Source organism: Aphelocoma coerulescens, chromosome 1 (assembly GCF_041296385.1).
Source record: "Aphelocoma coerulescens isolate FSJ_1873_10779 chromosome 1, UR_Acoe_1.0, whole genome shotgun sequence".
In the NCBI taxonomy this organism is placed as follows: Eukaryota; Metazoa; Chordata; class Aves; order Passeriformes; family Corvidae; genus Aphelocoma; species Aphelocoma coerulescens.
Window position 1 is genome coordinate 99294076 of NC_091013.1, and position 21123 is coordinate 99315198.

Here is a 21123-nt window from a genome sequence, read left to right on the forward strand (position 1 = left end):
TTCAAACTGGGTTATCTCCATTCCTGCTGATAGCCCAGATAGTGCCTGGATACCCTTGATCTACCTGGGGATAGCAGGCTGAGCCACGTGCTGTCTCTAAAGTATTGGCTCCCGTGGGACCTAGCCAGCAGATTTAATTAGCCCCATCAAAGTTTCTTTTTTGTTTTCCGTTGGGGTTTTGTTTTGTTTTTTTGTTTTGTTTTGTTTTTTTTTTTTTTGACTTGGAAGAAAGCCCTGTATAAAGCATCACCTTCCTCCAGTCCATGCTCACACACACAAACCATGTCTAGGACAAGGACATGTCTTCGGGAAGGTGCTGTGTCAAGCTGTTTACGGACCAAGCTTTGAGGAATGCTCGACTTGGCTTCATATGGGCAGTGGAGGGATGGGGGTTGTGCATGGTGTATTCCCGAGGGACAAGCCTGGTTTCTGGGCTGAAGGAACTGTGCTCCCATATAGTGGAGGGATCAGAGCTGGCAGGAGAGGGTGAAGCCTTTCTTTGCATCTGAGGAAAAGGCGCGGGGGGCTTGGGAAGGGCAGCTGTTTCATTGGGAGTGACTCACTTCCTGGGGAAGTTGTCCCCACAGGAGCCTGCACACCAAGGCGCAGAGTATTGATGGGGCTGAGCCTTGAAACTACACAGCTGCTGGTAGTTCTGCTCTTCCTGCCCTGGGGAAGGACCTGGCCATCCTTCCCTGTATTGTTTTATTATTTGTAGTTCCCTGGGTTTTGTCTCTCCAGGGGACTTGGTTAATTTTCCTTTGCCCTCCATCCCCATGAGCAGTAGGGGAGTGCTCACCTCAGATTGCAGGTGTCACTTGCCTGCAGCCATTCACCAGTCTGCAGCAGAGGGATGATTAAAACCCCCAGCAGAAGAGCACTCTTACACCTTGGGACAGAACCGCAGTCTCCTGCTATTTCCTGGGCTACTGAGAGGTCAGGATCCCAGTTGTGGGTTTAGGACAGAGTCTTTCTCTTCCTGTTTCATCCACCTCTCCTATGAAAACAGGCTGAAAGACTTGGGGCTGTTCAGCCTGGAGAAGAAAAGGCTCTGGGGAGACCTTAGAGCCCCTTCAAATACCAAAAAGTGGCAACAAGTGAGCTGGAGAGGGACTTTTTACAAAAACATATAGTGAAAGGATAAGGGAGAATGGGTTCAAACTGAAAGAGGGTACATTTAGGTTAAATATTGGAAAGATGTTCTTCACTTTGAGGGTAGAGAGACACTGGCCCAGGTTGCCCAGAGATGCTGGGGATAGCCCATCCCTGGAAGTGTTCAAGGCAAGGTTGGATGGGGCTTTGAGAAACCTGGTCTAGTGGAAGGTATCCCTGCTCACAGCAGAGGGATTGGAACTTGATGATCTTTAAAGTCCCTTCCAATCCAAAACAGCCCATCATTCTATGATTAACATTTCCCTTCCTGGAAAAACTGCTTCTTTGTTTTCCCCTTTGATTTTCAGTCACCCAGTTCCAGCAGAGTTTAGGGGAGAAATTGCTACTTACAGAACAGAAATCCAAATCTCCCTTTTCCCCTTCTCTTTCCCACCCCCACAAGAAATACAGCTGGATGTGAACCCTCAGGCACTGTCCTTTAAATCCAGCCTATCCTTTCTGTCCTACAACGATGCCATTCCTAAAGACCTGTCTGGGGGTCAGAGGAGTCTCGCTACTGAGAAATGCCCTGTTTTGGCTGTGTTTGCACAGTAATTACCCCTGCTTATCCCAGAGCAATAACCCATTCCACCCACTTCTGTGGTTCCTTGAATCCATCCTCCCACTTTATCGTGCACATCTCAAACAAGCAGGCAGCTGCCCAGTGAGGGGAAGCGCTGCAGCATCTTGGCCTGTCTCAATTTTTAGCACTATTGTAGTTTTGGCTGAAGGCTCTGATGGGCCCAAGGGAATGGGGGGAGAAGGGACAGCGGCTTCCTGTGCATCTCAGCAAGGCAGAGACTGAGCCGGTGCTGCTCACCACAAATACCGGCGCCTCCATGAATTATGCATTCCTTGTTTAAAGAGAGGTCGCTCTCATCAATAATTGAAAGCTCGCTGCTCTGCCTTCAGCATCACATCTCCCACACCGGGAGCTGGGAACTCATGAAATCTGCATGGACTTCCTCAAGGTGGCCAGGGGTTCGTGGAGAGAGGCAGCAAAATGCAGGCAAAACAAACCAAAAACCCTGCTGACGGCTTTGGGGTGTGAAATTAAGAGTCATCTGCAGCTACCTGCAGGTCTGCTTCAGCCCTGCCCCTCACATTCCTCTCTCCTCCCCTTTCCACACCTGTCTCCTCCCAGGGTACGCACGGAATGGTAGGCTTGCAAACATGGCTCAAACCAAGATTAGGGAGGCTTTCTTGAAACTTTTGGCTCCATTACCTGAGAACAATTTGCTTTGGGTGCTTGCCTAGAAAATCATTACACTGGATGGCGGGATGTTCCCAAGGGACAGTTTGAACTGTGAAATTTGTCCCTCTGGGAAGGTAATGATCTTTAGAGCCTGTGTCTCTGACTAGAGCCATACAGTCCTGGGGCTGGGCTTGGTCCAGCATTCAGAGTTTTGTAAGCCTGGCTCAGACAGGCCAGCTGCCCTGAACCAGAGGCTGGAAAATCACCTTTCTTGCAGAACAAACTTTTCAAAAGGTGTGGTTCTCATTCTGGATCAGGCAGGCAGAGGGCAGAACCAAAACCTCAGAAGAGAACAATCAAAGCCCATGTGATCCTAACCATTTCTGAGTTATCAAAGAGGATGTAAACTGAGCACCTTCTCAACAGGGCTGTAGGAAAATCAGAGGCGCTGGAATGTGTTAGCCTTATAATCCCCAGTCAGCTGCATCTCTCCCTAACTTTCACCTCTCTCCCCTTCACCCAGCATGTCCTTTCAGCAACTCAGGGAGAGAGTCACTGCCTGGGTCATTTTCCAGCCTGCAATCCTTATCCCTCTCTCAAAATCTGGGTTGTCCTGCCTGTAACAAATTGTTCCCTGTTGGTAATTAGTCAACAACAGATGAAGGGATTGGTCACTTGTGATGGTCTGAGCCTCAGCCAGGTCTTGCTTCTCTTCAGCATCGTTCTGGGGAATCCAGCTCTTCCCCTTGTGTGCTTCTCTCATTGTCTTCTCCTGAATCCTTTCAGAATAATGCTCCCTGCATCAGCACATGGAGCTTAAATGGAGAGTGAATGGTGTTGCATCCCAGGAGCTGAGAAATCTGACAAAGCAGCGTGAAGCAAGAGTAGAAGGAGAAACATTTTGTCCCTATCATACTCAGCTTTGTGCTCTGTGTGTGTGTTTGTTTATTTTTTAATGGAGAACAGAAGATTGATGGATGAAATTAAGAAGAGGGATGTGTAATTGGAAAACAGCTCAAGAAGGCTACAGGCAGCATATTGAAGGCATCCATCAAACATTCAGCTAATGTTGTTAAGGGTGTGTAACACAAACAAGGGCTGCAGGAGACACTAGGGAAAAAAAGAAAAGGAACGAGAACGGGGAATAGGCAGGACAGGGGAAATAGCTAGGGAGGAGAAGAGCCAGCAAGAGAGTACAATCAATAATATTTGTATTGCAATCACATCCAAAGGCTCCCATTGGGATCAGTGCCGGACTCTACAAGCACATTAAGAGATAGTCCCTGCCCTCTACAGCTTAAACCCAGGAATTACCAGATGATCGCAGGAGATGGGTTTAGATGATCACAGAATTTTCTTCTGATCTTGAATCTCATTTAATAGAATCTACTCTGAGAGGGGTTAAAGGCAGAAGGAAGGTAGCTGGTTGTGCCAAGAATACACACAGTAATGTTTGCCAGCAGGCATGCAATTAATCCGAGCCACTTAGGAGACTTTGGTTTTAATTATAAAAAGTAGGTAAAAATATGTGCAGTAAACCTCTGTAAACCCCAATGGGGCCATCAGCAGGCTACCCAGAGGCATCGATATGTGACTGGATTTTGATGCTGTGTTTTCAAAAGGATGGACTGATGCTTTAATGGACCACTTTGTGGGATATATTCCATTCGGGGTGGACATTAAGAGAATGCAAAGGGCCTTTGTGTGGGTAAGGACAGAAGACAAAGGCTAAAATTATTAATAAGCCAGGGGATTCCTGTAGTCCTGGAAACAGGGAAGAAAAGAGACTCTGAAGGACTGAGAAAAGGCAGGTGAAAGATACAAAGCAACAGAGAAGAGCACGCATGATGGATGCAGGGGAAGACAGTGGGGGAGACAAGGCAGCATTTTAAAGAGAAAAAAAAGTATTCCAAGAGAGATTTTTTGAAATGGGGTTAAAGTCAGCTCCTCTCTGAGGTTCACAAGTTACCTGGGGCTTTATGCAGGGTTTAACTTCTTCAGCCTTGCTTGCTTCGGAAAAGCAATAGAGAGAAGGTGCATGTAGAAATAAACGAGCATGGAGCACCAGGGGAGTTGCACACACAGCATCTCCACTTGTTTGCCGTGTCTGGGAACCATGAACAGGGCTGGCTGGAAGAGGGAGGAGGAGAAAGAACTAGAAAGGGAATTCGTGAAAAATTCTTCTAACCCCGATCCACTCTCCTCTGTGCTCTCTTGGTAACACGGCTGCCTCTCCTTCCCTCCAGAAGTAACCTGAGTTTGCAGCAGTAGCAGGTCTGCTGCATAGAAACTGTGCCTAATTAAGGCTTTTTATTAAAGGGAAGAAGCACTGGCTGCCTGACTCTGGTGCAGGGACATTTGTAATTGCAAGTATACTAGAGGAATCCAGGAGCTGTGATGACCCTGAGCCAGGGCCTGGGTGGACCTAGATATCTGCAGTTGTTCATAGCAATCCTTGGACTTCTTTTGTGGCTCTGTCTGTTGTCACAGCCATGAGTGATGGGAAGCTTTACTCTGCATTGCTATGCTGGTAAGAGAAAGGATTTCCTGTAGGGAAAGCAGTCCTTGGTGTGGGTAACATCGTCCTGCCGTGTGCCCAGCCTGGATCTGTAGCTTACCAAACACCTATGCCTTTGACACTAAAGCTTCAAGGACACTCTTGTACCTGGCCCAGACCCAGTCATCAAAAAGCAGTGAAGTTAAGCAGAGCCAGCACGTTTGCTGCACAAAGCTCCTGCTCACATCACCAAAACACTCCTGTGTGCCCCTGGCCACACAGGCTCCTTGGTCCACTTCTTCATCAGTTTTTTTATAGCTTGAAAGTAGTGAAATGCTCACCATGGTGCTTCCCGAGGAGGAGGTAAGAAACGTTAGCTATTATCACCATTAATGGTTGGCTTGGGGAGCAGTCAGTGGGAATACATTACCCTAAGGGACTGCTCCAGCATGGTACCATTGGTGTCTAACAAGGAATGAGCTTGTGTTGCAGTAATTTCCTTAAGTGGGCTTATGAACATCCACTTGCCAGCCAGAGGACTTGCTGAGATATGCTAGTCTTCTGTCAGATTTGGCTGAAATAGGATTGACAGTTATTGGTGGTAGGGCACTGACGAGCCCTGCAATTGCATAATCCTTGTTTTTTCAGGACACCAAGGTCAAATGTCAGAGAAACAATTAAAGACAGATTCTAAGAAGGTCCCAGAGGATGAATTTAGAATAGCATCTCCTAATATCTTCTAGGAGTACTCTGTGGCTGCTGTCAGTGCAGAGCCCTTTTAGACCAATTGTCATGTTTCTTCTCACACAACTCTCTAATGCTGAAGCAAGGCAATCCTTCCCCTCTGGACAGATGAGCTGCTGGACCCAAATCCTGGGCAAGGAGTTGCCTTTGAACAATATGTGCCTGTGTCCCTTTGAGGACCTTGGTTTTAGCTGACTGGCAGAGTTCAGTACACTTAAAAATCCCTGGCAGAGGAGGAATTTAGAGCCAACCAATTTGAACCTCCTTTCAGTCTTCTGTACCAGCATGATGCCATCACTCTCTTCCCTCAAAATGCCTTCAGCCTAGGAGTGCAAGAGGACCTGGTAGGGCCTGGTGGGTACTCCAAAGTCTGTGATTTAAACTAAATGCTGCAATGGCCAAACACTGCAAACCAGAAGTAGAAAGGGATGTGGGATAATTGAACATTCAGCAGGCAACACCAGCACTGTGGAATCGCCAAGGCAGGGATTTCATGGAACACTTAGTAGGTGATGCCTGATTTCCGTGCATGCCTGATTTCCTCAATGCACCTGCATGAGGAGGATGAATTAACACTGCAGAAGTGTTAAGAGATGCTGGCTGTTGCAGTGGGGATACTGCAACACGCCTATATCAAACCAGGAGTCCCGTGGAAAAGAAATATACACGGACGGATTCTTGCTAGATGTTTCAGAGATGTTTATTTCCCCAGCCGCATGGCCGGGCTCTGCCGAGAGACTCTGCCACAGTCACAGGACCCGAGCTGCTTTGCCCGCGCAGGGGAACACAAACCAACCCATGGGGAACGAGGCTGAGCAGGGGCAGGGAAACCCCATGCCTCCCTCAGGGCTACAGGGCGCGGGGGAGGGACCCCAACATCTCACCCGTTTTATTTTAATAAAAGGAGAATGAAGACAATTGGATAAACATAACAAGAACTGTTTCAAAACAAAACAAGCCACCCTCCTGAGTCTTTAAATGTCCAAACAAATTCTGTGGAACATCTCAGGGCTGACAGAAGGGAGACAGAACTCTCTGGACATGCCTGTGGGGAAACTGAGGCAGGAGAGGGTTTAATTTCTTTCCTCCCCCTTTTCATCCCCCCATCGGCATCGGAAAGGGATTTTTGGGGAAACAATTGGCAAAGGCAGGGTTTTGTGAGGGGAACCATGGATGAAAAAACGGATTGGGAATACACTGGGGGTAATAGGACATAGGGTAAAAGGGAAAGGTGGGATTAGGAAAGGGAGACTGTAGGGGGGGTTTACAATGGAGATATTGTCTAACATGACTACGATTTTTTGCATATATACTGCCTTTTACAGGAACACCATCAGGCCCAGTGACCTGCGATGCTTGTAACCCTTTTCTACCTTGTATGATTTTGAATTCTACCACCTCTCCATCTCCCAAGCTTGGGATGCATTTTTCAGGGTTATTCCTTTTAATAGCAGTTCTATGCACGAATATGTCTTGCCGGTTATCACATCTTGTTATAAAACCATAGTTTTTTTTAACATTATACCATTTCACTGTCCCTAAGATCTTAGCTACTATGGTCTTTTCCTTTTTCCGAGTGGCTGCTGTTTTCTGTCTCGCTGTGTCTTTGCTCTCTCTTTCGGTCGCTACTGTGTTGGAACTATCGGCGCGCTTTTCCCAGGGTCGCGTTTGGGGCCGCGCGGGCCGGGCCGGGCCGCGCTGCTCCGTTCTCCGTGCGTCGCCTCCTCTGGTCGCAGCTGCGTTGCCACTGCCAGGCGCTGCATCTCGGCCAGGCCCCCAAGCGATGAACCCCCCGTGCCCCGCTCCAGCGCGCGTTTCGGCTGGGCACGGCTCCACTCTGCCGCCAGCCGCCGCCCGCGCGCCGCCCCTCTCGTTCGGGCGCTCACGGGGCTCGCTCCACCACGCGCTGCGCGGGGCCGGGCGGGCACTGCCGGGTCCCGCCGCTCCTGCCGCGCCTCGCTCCGCCACCGACACTGCGGCCCGTGTGGCTCCGCCCGCGCACGGGAACCGTCTCGCTGCTGCTCGCAGAGCGCTCGGTGCACGTGGCCTGGGTCGCACGGTCCCTGAGCCAGGCTTCCCTTCACCAGGACACAGCTGACATTGCTCAACAGTCTCGGTTATTAAATAATATTCACGAAAATATTCTTCCATCGGCATATATTTTGACTCAAATATTAACTGGGTCCAAACGGTCTTCCAAAAGCTCTTGGTAAGAATTAAATCCCAAGAAACATAGAAAAAGTTCTTAAACAACCATGCCAGGAAGTGTTTCAGTTCTTTCTGAGATTGAATCAAGCTAAAATTTACAAACCGTTGTTCAAGAATCATTTTAAGTTTAAGATAAATGTCCATATGCGGCTCTGAAAGCCAAGAGTCTTCCCACGGTTCCTCCATTGTTTAGATATGGAATAGCAAAACAAAACCAAGAAGAAGAATCCAAAGTTTCCAGGGTTTACTCACACAAAGTCACTTAGGGATCGGGGATCGTTCTGCCCTCAAATCTCCACCATTATGTTGCAGTGGGGATACTGCAACACGCCTATATCCAACCAGGAGTCCCGTGGAAAAGAAATATATACGGACGGATTCTTGCTAGATGTTTCAGAGATGTTTATTTCCCCAGCCGCATGGCCGGGCTCTGCCGAGAGACTCCTACAGTCCGCACCCGAGCTGCTTTGCCCGCGCAGGGGAACACAAACCAACCAATGGGGAGCGAGGCTGAGCAGGGGCACGGAAACCCCGTGCCTCCCTCAGGGCTACATGGCGCGGGGGAGGGACCCCAACAGCTGGCTATCTAGAGAACACCTGACATCTACTGTTTTGTCCAGTTCCATGTTCAAGCACACAAATCTTGCACACAGTTCTAAAATATTGTACAAAAGAAGCAAATGAAATGGTCACCACAAAGCTCAGGGATGAACATAAGTCCTGAAGATGAGGCAAGTAGCAGTCATCTCCGGCTTCAGAATCAGCAACATGAACAACCCTAAGTCAAGGACAGTGGTTTCATCATGGAATAGTGGGAGGTTCTTTATAGCAATAGAAATAGCTGAAAGTTTCTATTCAATAGCACCAAAGCTGGACAAGTTGGATAATGGTTTGGACCTGCAACGTTAATGGAGCTCCTTGTAAACTTAGACAACGCTTTGCTGGATCAGGGCCAAACATTTGTCATGCCTCCCTGCATTTTCAGTGTCTGATATTTCAGAGGCCTTACTATTTTTCCTTTTCTGAAAGGTAGAGAGATGCCTGGGCATTGGAAGCTCCCTGCAGCATGCTGAGGAGACGTAACCTTCTTACCACGCTCCTGATTGCCTTGCCATGGGCTCTTCTCCTAACCTTGTGGCACCAGTATCCAACCACCCACTACCTCAGCCTGCTGAGAAGTAAGTGCAAAAGGTCTGCTGTCGGTGTGCTGGTGGCTGTGGTGATTTCTGGTGTGAACCCTGAGCAGGAGATGCTCTCTTATGGGATGGGTTAAACAAAGACAAACTTGCCTGAAGGCCCCCTCGAGGTCTGCCAACAGCAGGAATATAAAGTGTTCTTGAGAGCACATCAAACATGCACCTTAGGCTGGCTTTGGGAAGAGCATGTTGTTGTGCTAAGCACTAACTCCAGACAGATGTGGACAGGAGGTGGCCCAACAGTTATTAATCCTCTGACATCTTCTTTTTCTTCCTCTTTCTTCTTTCCTTTTGCCCCAGAAGAGACAGATGAGAACGTGACCTCTAAAGCTCTCCTTAATGGTACGTCTGCACTGAGAGAAGAAGGCTTCCCATCATGCACTCGGCAGCAGCAAAGCGTAGGGGCAACGCCTAAAATCATCCAGAATTATGTGTACTCCAGGCCTCCCCCATGGTCAGACACCCTGCCAACTATCTTTGTTATCACCCCTACCTACACCCGGCCAGTGCAAAAAGCTGAGCTGACCCGTCTGGCCAACACCTTCCTCCACGTACAGAACCTGCACTGGGTGGTGGTGGAGGACTCTCCACGGAGGACCAACCTTGTATCCAACCTGCTGGAGAAGGCTGGGCTCAACTTCACCCACCTCAACGTGGAGACACCCAAGAGCCTGAAGCTGGGTCTGTCCTGGATCCCATCCCACACCCCAAGAGGGACACTACAGAGGAACCTGGGGCTGCACTGGCTGAGGGACAGCTTCAGCAACACCGCACCACCAGAAGGGGTAGTCTATTTTGCCGATGATGATAACACCTACAGCCTGGAGCTCTTTGAGGAGGTAAGAGACATAAAATTACATGGGACAGAAAAGCAGGATAGAGCTGCAGAGCCTCTTTAGCCCAGTTGTACTTGCAAAGACCTCACCCACTCTGCACGCAGTGGCAGCTGGGTATAGGACAGACGCAAGCCTGTAGTTATGTAAACCCAGTAGCCAGTGCTCTAAAGGGCTGAAAGGGCAAAAAACACATGAGCCATGCTATAGGCTGCAGATGTGAACAGCCACTCACACACCATTGCACCAGCTAGGGTTCTCCCTGCCAGGGACCACAGGATACATACCTCAGAATTTATGCGTCTCCTCAGGGAGAGCTGACCAAGTTTAAATAAGCACCAAAGACAAACTTCTGGTAAGGCATAAATCTGCACTGTTGTTGGGAAGTGACGGGTAGGGGATGATAGAAAAGTTGTCTGACTTTCTCCTTGACTGCCCTTCAGTTCTTCAAGTTCCAGCCACAACAGGGCTGTGCCTCTGGGATCACACAAGCTTGCCCAGACTTCTGCTGGAAACCTGGCTTTTGTGAGATGCCAAGCCTCTTGTAAACTTGCAAAAATCCAGCAAACTCCCTTGTCACCCATTTAAGCCAAATTGTACTAAGCCACTTGAAGAGCAGAATTATGCATCAGAACATATTTCCAGTTTTCAGAGTTGTTAGGTCTCTGTTAAGCTCATCCTTTCTTACTTCTTTCCAGGTCCTTTCTGACAATTTCAATAAACCTCCAAACTTTAAGGCAGTAGCCATGGTTGGAAAAACAAGGCAGGAGGTAGGGGGAGAAATTGCAATAGATGAGGACGAAGATTAATCAGTCAGGGAGGGAGATTACTTGCATGAGTGTGAAGGTGGAGTGAGTGGAGTTGATAATACAGAGCTAGAGGCCTGGTAGAAGTAGTATTTGGCATTTACAAAAATGATAAAATTCTACCATAACAAAAAGGTGAAAGTGCAAATGGGATGAGAAAACCAGAGGCTTTCATTCCTCTGAGGGACTGAATGTGGGCACAGAAAAGCAGTGAGTTTGGTGTTCAGAGAATAATGTGCTAAAAACTTGCCTCGTGGCTGTGGAAGCTGTAGCTCTTCAAGCAGCAGCACAGGTGAAGTAGAGCTTGTGCTGCCTAGAGCAGTGTGGTTGCCTAGGAAGTCAATGGGGGAGGACAGGTGCCAATGAAAGCAGAGGATGGTGCACTAAGGGGTTGGGACAAACGTGGTGGGGCCGAATTCTCACAGCACTGTCTCTTTCTGGCACACAGATGCGCTACACAAGGAGGGTCTCAGTCTGGCCAGTGGCTTTTGTTGGGGGGCTGCGATATGAATCCCCAAAAGTGAGCCCAGCAGGGAAGGTGGTGGGCTGGAAAACCGTCTTTGACCCTAACCGGCCCTTTGCTATTGACATGGCCGGATTTGCTATCAGCATCAAGTTGATTTTGGAGAAGCCTCATGCCAGTTTCAAGCTGGAGGGAGTTAAAGGAGGCTACCAGGAAACCAGTCTGCTGAAGGATCTAGTGACTATGGACGGGCTGGAGCCCAAAGCAGCCAACTGCACAAAGGTGAGTAGGACAAGAAATCTGGAAGATACAGTCTCCTTGCTGGGTCCTGGCTGTTTTTACAGCCTCCTGCTACACCCCTCCACCTTCCAGTGTGCCTGCCCTGTGCTGGCACATGTCAGTGCCAAATGATGCTGGGACAGACAGATGGACAAAGCCTGCTAAATTCTTCACAGATGTGAAGCTCAGAGAAAGCTGAGGAGCAGTGCTGTGCATTCTCTGTTAATAAAGAGTCTCAGATGTACAATTTGTGCCCAGATTGCTTCTCCAAAATCCAGGACTGGCAGAGGGTTGAGCCTGGAATTTTGGTCAAGAATGATCCCTCCTCCTTGTCACCGTTTCATGTGCCCATGAAGTGTCTCCCAGGATCAAGCCCTCTGAATCACATGCTTCAAACAGCTGTGAGCCTCAGGTTTCTGAGGATGCCACCCAATGGGTGCAGTACTGTTGTTTCCATGGCAGTCAGAATGCCTGAGCTCTTTGTGATTCCCTCTAGGTGTTGGTCTGGCACACAAGAACTGAGAGACCCACTCTGGTTAATGAAGGCAAGCGTGGGTTTACAGACCCCAGAGTAGAGGTGTAAGCAGAGAGCCAGCTCCAGGGTGTGAGTATCTTTGTCTTTTTTGGTTTTAGCAAGGCAAATAATCTGTACCTGTTTCCTTATTTCTACTATTATTTCCTCAAAAACTGCATATGCAACTGCTCCAGTAATTCAGCATGCCACCCTTTGGACAAGAAGTAGATTCTCATCTTTATCCATGTATGGTCTGTATTTCTTACTCATTCCTTGCAGACCATATGGGAGTTTTGCCTGACAGAGAGAAAAGTGACAGCAGAATCCCCCAGTTTCACTCAGTATTAATGACAAGCCAGATTCCTTGCCCCTGGACTCTTTAATCCAGCTCCAAACTCCCTTTGGTGTGGGAGTCGTCCTACAGCGTGGAACGAGATCACACTCCTGCAGGCAGCCTTTCGTCCCAGCAGCCCTGCCACCTCTATAGTGCTTCAGGCATCCACCTTTTATCCTGCATGAACAGCTGTGGTGTGGGTGCAGCAGGGAAAGGCTGATGGAATGCTTAGAGCACCTCAGAACAGGAACTGGCAAAGCACAGCCTACACAGACTCTCTCAGTCTGAGGTGCTACCAATGCTACCAGAGCTAGGAGCTGAGGAGAAGTGGTGAAGGCACTAGAAGTGCCTTTGCAGTTCACAGAGCCAGGTTCAGCAGCAGAATGGGGGATTATGGCAACCACCACAGGTGATGGCAGGAATGTATCAGAGATCATTGATATGTTCTTAGAAAGAGATTGATGATGAACAGGCTTCAGAGGAGCTATGACCTTCTCTGCCAGATGCCATGCCCTCTGATCTCAATGGCAGACTCCTATCCCAAAAGTCCCAAAAGAGTAAAAGTATCCCAATTTCAGAGTACCCAGCTCTTTCTGAAATAACTTGTATCTGTGTCAGGACACAGGATGCTGAATGATTTAGTCCTTCTTTAGAAGATATTCCAGGACTGCTTTCAGTTTTGACCCCAGTATACACCTCAGCTCAGCTGTACCAGTGGAAATAAAACTGACAGGTTTCACACAGGCAGTCATGAGTATTTCAACTCCTGCACTGATCTCCTGTGTGCATCACTAGTAGCTGCACTCAACATTTCCACAGCACCTCATCATCTCTGAGTGACAGCCACACAAACAGTGCAAAGCAAGCCTAGTGCCTGCACACCTCAGCAGCAGATGGAAGGGACAGGAGTCAGTCACCTGAACACAGACACCTGGTGCCACCATAGGGACCCTGGGGTAGCCTACCTGGATCTCCTACAGCACACAAACCCTGTACCATTTCTGACAGCTTTTTACTAATATTTCAGATATCCGAGAAACCCATAAATGATACAAGTTACCTGTGCTTAGGCAGAAGCTCCTCTTTTCACCAGCACTTCTGTGAGATCCACTAGCAGCAACAGGCTCATTTTGCACTCTCACCCCTGCTGGGTCTGCAGTAGTTTAAAGCTATGATTGCCCAAACTCAGCTCATAAGGACTCAGAGTCCAGTTAACTGCTCTGGAGGAATCACCTACTTTGTAAAGGATGAGCAGGGCTATAAAAACTCAGATAGATTAGACCCTCCTTGCCTGCCTGCCAGAGGAAGGGCTGACTGCTCCACTGGAGATGCAGAGTGCAGACGTGATGTTTTCACAAATGTGTCATTTATGGATGGGCACTTTAGTCCTCACCTTCCTCCCTGGCCAAACACTCAGCCAGCCTCCACAAGAAATGCAATGCACCAGCTATGGATTCTCATGAGCATGGCTCCCCATGAGTCACTTATTGTGGGAAAGGAAAGCAACCAGTCTAAAAGATTAAGACACTGCCACTGATTGACCAGCAGGACTTGTACCTTTATCCAAGCCATCCTCTCCAATGGTTCCAAGCAGATTGTTGGCCGGGTCAGCCCTGCAGATTTTGAAGGATCTCTGCACTTGCATTAGCAGTGAATTTGACCACGATCCCTTTTGCACCACTGTCTGTCATGTGAGGCAGCTGCTCTGACTCACCAAGTTGGCAGGTGGCATCTACTCCATGCAAGGTAAATTGCATGACAATCAAGGGCAATCAAGCAAAATCGTTAGACTGCCTCTCTTAAAATTTACACTGAGATCTCTGCTGAAGGCTACAGTGTTTTGCAGGTCCTTACTATCAAGGCTGCTGAGCTTCAGAGCCTTGATAGGCATGATCTAGATAAGCCGGTGCTGAGAAAAAAAAGAAGCAAAATTTCTCCCCTGAGGATCTTCTGTTCTTAGACACAATAGGAAGAATGTTTCCATCTTTCCCTCCTGCCAATTAGTCCTCCTTGAGGATCAGATCAAGCCAGTTAAGTCCAAGACCTCCCAGAGCCCTCCTTCCCTTTAAATCCTGCAGATGTGAGTGAGGCAGACATTGGTTGGTGTGGGATTTGGTACTCTCCTGATCTCTAGCTGGACCATGTGCATGGCTGCTTGCCACAGAGCAGCCAAAAGCTGTCACAGCATACATCCCTGCCAACTGTATTGAAACACCCTCGAAACACAGGCTTTGGCTTCTGAGAACAGGAGATGGAAATTAATTTCACCTCGTATTTTTCTTTGTTAAAGTCCTGAAAACTGTCACAGAAGACTGGTGTTATAAAAACTACCTATTCTTATTGCTAACTTTTATTTACAGGCATCCAAAAGAGAAGAATGTGCTTAGGTTAGCATAGGACTCCTGCTGCCTTGTGAAATTTGGAAACAGAGAAGGTTCATCTGCATTTCAGAGCTTCCAGACAGACTGAATAGAGATTCTCAGATCTCATCCTCCTACTCTTTCTTTAAAAAAATTATCAAAGAAGTTAAAATAATGACTTAAAGTGCAGACAAAAAAACATCTGTCAGAAACTTTATCTAATTCGTAAATAAAAATCTCCCAGCTAAGACTCTAGTGCAGATAGAACATGCAGCTCTTCAGCCATACCCCAGCCCAAAGCCGTGCACAGAGTGGTTGAGGAACCTGTTTACTGATGCCTGCAAGGTGTTTGTCTGAGCCAGGGGATAGCCCTGTTACACTGGATGTTGTATTTACACCTTCTTACCTCACCTTGTGTTTGTTTTGACAGAGGCAGAGGGCTGTGATTGTTCCTGAAGTCCATCAGCAACTGCAGCAGCTGTGCACCCTGCCTGTCCTGCCCAGTGCTCTGCTCCACAGCTGGAGGATGATAAACACCCCCAAATGTCATCACTCCAAACAGCTCCACTGCCCAAAGAGGTGGTAATAAGGAGGGACAGAGCTGATGTGGTGCCCTGAGATCCTTCTCACCTGGGAGAGGAGTGCTTCCCTTCCCCACTGGGCCCTGTACTTTTAACCATTCATTATAACTTATTACATGTGATCTTCATTCTCGGCTGTGCCAGCACAGAGGCTGAAATCCAGGATGGGTGCAGGTGCCACCAAAGGTCTCTCCTGGCATTTTGTGAAACCTGAGCTTCAGTACAGCAGCTGTGAGCTGCAGTAGTTCAAGGACAGGAGTTGTCACTAAAGCACAAACATGGACCTGTTGGCCTGAGGCTGGTGTGCTCTCAAAACAGCTTTAAAGTAAAGCTAGCACGAGAGTCCCTCCCTCTGAGGGATGCACTCCGATATGTACACAGATCAGCCTTTAGTGCTGGAGAGGAAGCTGTGCTGAAGAACCTCATTTGGGGTTTGGGAGTTCGGGGAGGATCTGGTACCTATCCCTCAGCTCAGATCTTGAACTGTCCCTGCTTAAAGTTGTTTTGGAAAATGCCATCTCAGATCCCCAGGCACAGAGCCCTCTGGATGAAGTTCCTCTCCTGCTCAGGGAGACGCGGCAGGTACTGTACCTCGAAGGCCATGCCTCCGTGTCTTGCTGCAGAGACCAGAAAGCAGGGGCAAAGATGGGTGGACTTGAATGTGTTCAAAGCCTGGAAGCCTGCTGCAGCACTATCAGGTGCTTCAGCAGCCTCAAATCATGTGCATGGACTTGCTTCCTAGACCTCCAGAGAGGAAGACAACTCTCTGAGAGGGAGGTGGGTGAAAAGTGCTCAGAGAAGAGGAACCCTCAGCCTACACTCCTCTGCTGTGAGAACATCAAGGAATGTGGAGACATCATTGGGAAACCTATCTTGAGCACATACAAGACAACTGAAATAACAAGCGTGGCAAGGTTTTCCAGCTGAACTTTGAGAGGAGTATGTGGTGCTGTGAAGAGAGAGGAGTCAGTGTCTTGTGGAAGGGTTTCCCTTTCCCTCAATAAAACAGGAAGACAGCCAGGTGGGAGGCAGCCCACAAAACAGGAGGTGCAAATGAGGACTGAAGGAAGGATGCACTGGATTAAAAGCACAAGTGTTGGTACCATATGTGTGCGTGGGGAGTGGTGTCGCTGTGACTTTTCCAGGAAGATTCCCTGAATGACCCAGAAACCTGTCTGAGCATATCTTTAAAACATTCTTCACTCAGGCCATGAGAAACAAGGCTTTAGGCATTCAAAACACATCAAGGATGTCACAGCTGGGAGAAAGTTGTAAGCAACTGAGTCATCCCTTGCCCAAGAAATTCTGGGCTAGCAGGAATCTTATTTATTTGTTGATTTATTTATACTAGAATTCTTCTCTGCCTATTCCTTGTTTAATTTTGGTTTTTAGCTTAGGTCATGTGACATATTCATGAAGAAAGAATATTTTCCCCCTTGCCTCAGAACAGTAGAGCTTGGTGATCGCCGATGAATGTCGTATGTTCTGGGCTCCCTGGGGTTTCTTTACAATGGTATGTTAAACTGGCAAAATAATCAGAAACACAGCAAGGGGGCCAGTACAGCGAAGGAAATTACAGTTCCTTTATGCAACAGACATGGGTGGCACTAAGTTTCTGGCTCCCAAGCAATCACAGTGAGGTAAAAACATGAGCAAAGGACTGCCTCACTGAGCAGTCCCCGTGGGATCTCAGGAAGCCTCCATGAAGGGGGCTCTTTGAAGGGTATCTGAGAGTGGGAGTTGATCCATATTCCTTCAATGGAAAAGGAGCAGCCACGCATCCTGCTATAGGAGGGGGCCAAAGTACGGGAGGGGCAAAGGGGATGAGATGCCTCCTTTCAGAGAGAGAGACAGGAGAAATCAAAGAATAGGCATCAATTAGAGAAACGGAGACTGCATTTAGTGAGACTAAGGCCAGGGTCTGTCTGGATGAACACACCAGCAGTACAGGCCCACCCTGCCAGCTGTCTCAACATGAAGAAAATACTGAATGGGCTGAGAACAGTGTCTTCCCTGGACCCTAGAAAGGTCCTACAGAGCAAGGGTATGGCATACTGGCACTGGATAGCATGAAGGAAGCCCAAGCATCCACAGAATGCTTTTCACTCTGCATTTGTCATGGCCTTCTGTCCTGCTCTCTGCAGAAGGTAGCAGGGCTTGCACTCCAGTGGGCTTTGCCAACCCATCCTGCCGCCACGCAGGTGGGCTCAGTGTTTCTACCCAGCATTAACCCAAGATTAAGTCCCCTTTTTTATGTTTCAATGAATGAGCAAGAGTGAGGGAATAAAGGAGTTGATTTATGATCCTCCATTTTCTCCTCTGAGATGGGCAAGGTTTCTGCCCGTATGAACAGGAGGAGATGTGGTGATTAATTCTCTGGCCTTTAATCTCACACAGGTCCTACCTAGGGTCTAGGCACTGACAGCGAGTGTTTGTAGCATTGTAGCACTGTCCCATTGTGACAGATGCCACCACACACGTTTTTAGAGAGTTGTTCTCTCTACATTCTTACAAGAAAGCAAAATTACTCCTTCTGTCTGTACTACTCTGTCAGTTCAGTCTTGGTCAGAGTCAGCTCTCAAGACCAGCCCTATTGCACCATCTCCATTCTTGCCCCAGCCTGGCCCTGTGGAGCAGACCTTTTGTGAACCAAGAAGTTCTGTCAGTCACTACATTGCGCAGAACCAAGACCTTGTATGGACAGCGTGAATGTATGCAGCTGATATTCCAGGCGAGCAGACATGTGGGCCTGCTCAGCACAAATACTCTTTTCCCTGTAGGGCAGCCTGAGGACAGCAAGGACTGCTGCTGGCCAAGGTGTATCAGCTAAGGATGGCGAGTAACAGGCACCACAAGATGGTTGTTTGCCAGCAGAGCTGGGTGGGAGAGCCCAGGACAGCAGCAGCGTCAGGGTTACAGGCTTCAGGGGAAGTGCGTGCAGTAAGGAGGGAAGCCACAGAACAAGCCTGAAGTATTTAAACACAAGAGGAGGCATCCCAGCGCCTGGTTTTTACTAGCATATCAGTACTGATACTCATGTTCTCTGAGATTCATCCAACTCACCAACCAATGAATATTACTAACCTTTCCTGTTGCAGAAAATACTATTGATGAACAAAAGAGAATGTCGAGAAAGTACTTTTTAATGGTTATTTATTTATATTGAATGGTACTAGAGCATTATTAAATATGATGTGAATAGTATGATATTGCATTGTCTTGTCTGCAGCCTAAGTGCTTACTCCTTTTCCAGGAAAAGACAGCAGAACCTATAATGGGAAAAGTATCTATTTTAGTCGTTCTCATTTCAAGGCTATTCATTTCACTCTTCATCTGACCTAAATGTTACCAGAGAAAGTCAAGCAAAAACATTTCAGGTCCCTGAGACTGGTGCCTGCATTATGGAGATAAAGGAAATAGGAGACAGAAGAATGTAGCCTAAACTCCATAGTCTCATGGCATCTCTAGCAGCAATTTTGGGCACGGTGGCCATCCCTACTGAGATTGCTCTGCAAAGGTGCTGACCATGCCTCAGAAGTGAGTGAGTGGTGGTCAAAACATAGTTTTTTGGCAGTCAGTTCTCCATCCCAAGGGGAAGGGTGCCACAGGCTGTCATAGTGAAATGTCTATTTGACAGGAGCCCACTGCTGGCTGTTCCACAAGCCTGGGAGAAGCTTGGATATCCAGTTCTTGTTTCTAATGCTTTCACCAATTTACTCTGTCACTGGTCCAAGGTACACGACATCAGCTATCTGGGTTTTTTAACAACAGGGCACTCACCTCCCAAAAACATGGAAGCAGTTTTAAGACTCTTCTGAGGAAGCCTTGCTAGAAATTTAGCATACTAGAACACAAGCCAAATTGATACCTGTGTAATAAAAAATCACATTCACAAAGGTGTTGCTAGAAGAACAATGTGCAGTTTACAAGCCAAGATCCTGCAAAAGGCTGAGAAAGAACTGCTGTGGCCAAAGTACCTGAAACATCCACCTCACCAGAAAACACAGTGTCGTGGTTTAAAACCACCTCACCCCCCAAAAACAAGGAACAGCTCTGCTTGGCTGAGAGATTCCACCTGTAGAAAGACTAATGCTACCTTCCTCTTCCCTTAATGGAAACCCTGGGGACTGGGAGGGCAGTGGAAAAGGCACATTGACCAGCAGCTGTATGAGCACCCAGCCTGGTATCACTGTGTTCCACCAGCTGTTCCTCCCCTCCTTGGGCCCTGCATTTTCAAGGCAAAGCTTCCCAAAGTCACTTTGCTGTACTTTCAGCAGGGATCTAGTGCAGCCCCCAGGAGACAGGGCATGGAGGAGAAAGGGAGAGAAAAAGAGCAAGCAAGAATGAATCTTATTAAGCAGGGTAAGGCACTTCTCTCAGTCTCTCATTATATTCAGGCCTGATTGGAGGTGAAACCACACTTGGAGGGAGGGAGGGAAAGCCCCCTCCCTTGGGACAATCCAGAGGCTCTCGCACAAACTTAATTTCAAGCTCTGTTGAAGATGGTGTTTGGTTTGGTTTGGTTTTTTCTGTATGCATTCAATTTAATTTCCCAGGGAGTTGTGTGAAAATGAGAAAGGCAGACCTTTGGCTGTGAAGCCAGCCCCGTGCCTGTTTCTTACAGATCCAGTCTCACATTGTTTTCCTCCATCACTGCCCTCAATAAATCTCTGCACAGAGGTTGCTAAAATGCCTGCCACCTCCCTTCCACGCTTCAGTGGAGACAGTTACATTATTTTTTTTGCATTTAAGCAATCCAATTCATTTTTAATTCAAAACACACCCTAGTTTCCACAGCTCTGTTTAAAACAGGAGCACTGTGACCTTGAAAAGGCTCAGACCTGCTGGCACCATGAAGTTCTGACCCCTACTTTGCTCTCTGGTCCCAACTTGCTTGCTTTGTGTTGAGGAGAAGGCTCAAGGTAGGTTTATAATCCACTCATTTCAGTGTTGATGGTTGAAGGGGAAGGAGAGGAACTGCAGTTGGTTTGGAAGGCTCCTGAGGGAGACATTTCTGGAGATTCAGCTCTCTGAGCCTGCACAGTAACACGTGCTGGCTGGCTCCTCTGCAGACAGCTGATCTGCCTAGCCGTATTTAGTTTTCCAGTCAGGAGAACAAATATACACACAGGTGAAAATACACATTGGGGTAGGCTGTTGCCTTTCCATCTGACCTGCTTCTTCTGCCCAAGAACTGGCACGGGGTAGCAATTTTTACAACTAAGCCCTGACTGCAAGGAAGTTAGCAGAGCCACTGATGTGGGACAGCTCTAGTGGGTCCAGCTTCTCCCTTCTCCAAGACAGATGGAGGCAGACATGCTTTGTCCAAATTGTTCCTACATTGAGATTTCCTACTGTGATCCAAGGAAGGATTGCAAGCAGAACATAAAGCACTACTGGCCCTAAAACAATTGCAGTCTGCAACCCCAGATCATACCATGAAAATCTTCGTTCCTTTCTTTGTTTCATAGCTGATGCAGAGGTTAATTCTTTCCTGTCCTTGGCATTGTACTTGCTGGAGCTATCAGCAGAACAGCGAGTGTTGCTTTGTTTTATGGAGGGGAAGACAAGCAGGGTGGGTTTACCATGATTGTAGAGGGAATGGCACAAGGAGAATGTAAACAGTAGAGACTCATTGTGGTGTACAAAAAGAACAACCTTTGCAGCAGCAGCATTGGGTGGGTTTCAGTAAAGCAAGACTTTGCCCAGGGAAAAGAAATGTTCTCTACATTTTTTATTTAAAAACCCAATTAAGTTAAAATCAAATGTGAAATGATGACAATTTGCATCCAGGCCTTAACCAATCCACTTAAATTGAATAATGGGTTGTTCTGTGCAGGAGAATGACTGAGATCAAGTTTCCCATAGATGTGTCCCATACATCTCAGTCCAACTCTGAAGCAAGAGTATTCCCAACTTCTCATAAAAGTGGTATCACTCTGTTCCCCCATCTTCTTCCCA

General features: G+C 47.8%; 1 protein-coding gene across 2 annotated transcripts in view; it reads left to right on the plus strand.

Annotated features, from left to right (window-relative positions):
* The window catches only part of LOC138112988 (galactosylgalactosylxylosylprotein 3-beta-glucuronosyltransferase 1-like), a 30316-nt gene extending 11966 nt beyond the window's left edge, over positions 1-18350 (plus strand). The window contains exons 2-6 of one of the 2 annotated variants that reach the window (XM_069020699.1): positions 8826-8974; positions 9293-9831; positions 11080-11376; positions 11870-11977; positions 15012-18350. In XM_069020699.1, coding sequence (XP_068876800.1) covers positions 8863-8974; positions 9293-9831; positions 11080-11376; positions 11870-11956 — 1035 coding nt within the window. In that variant the 5' untranslated portion in view covers positions 8826-8862 and the 3' untranslated portion in view covers positions 11957-11977; positions 15012-18350. The remainder of the gene's footprint in view (positions 1-8825; positions 8975-9292; positions 9832-11079; positions 11377-11869; positions 11978-15011) is intronic. The other variant, XM_069020708.1, reaches the window with a different exon arrangement.
* The last annotated feature ends 2773 nt before the right edge of the window (positions 18351-21123 follow it).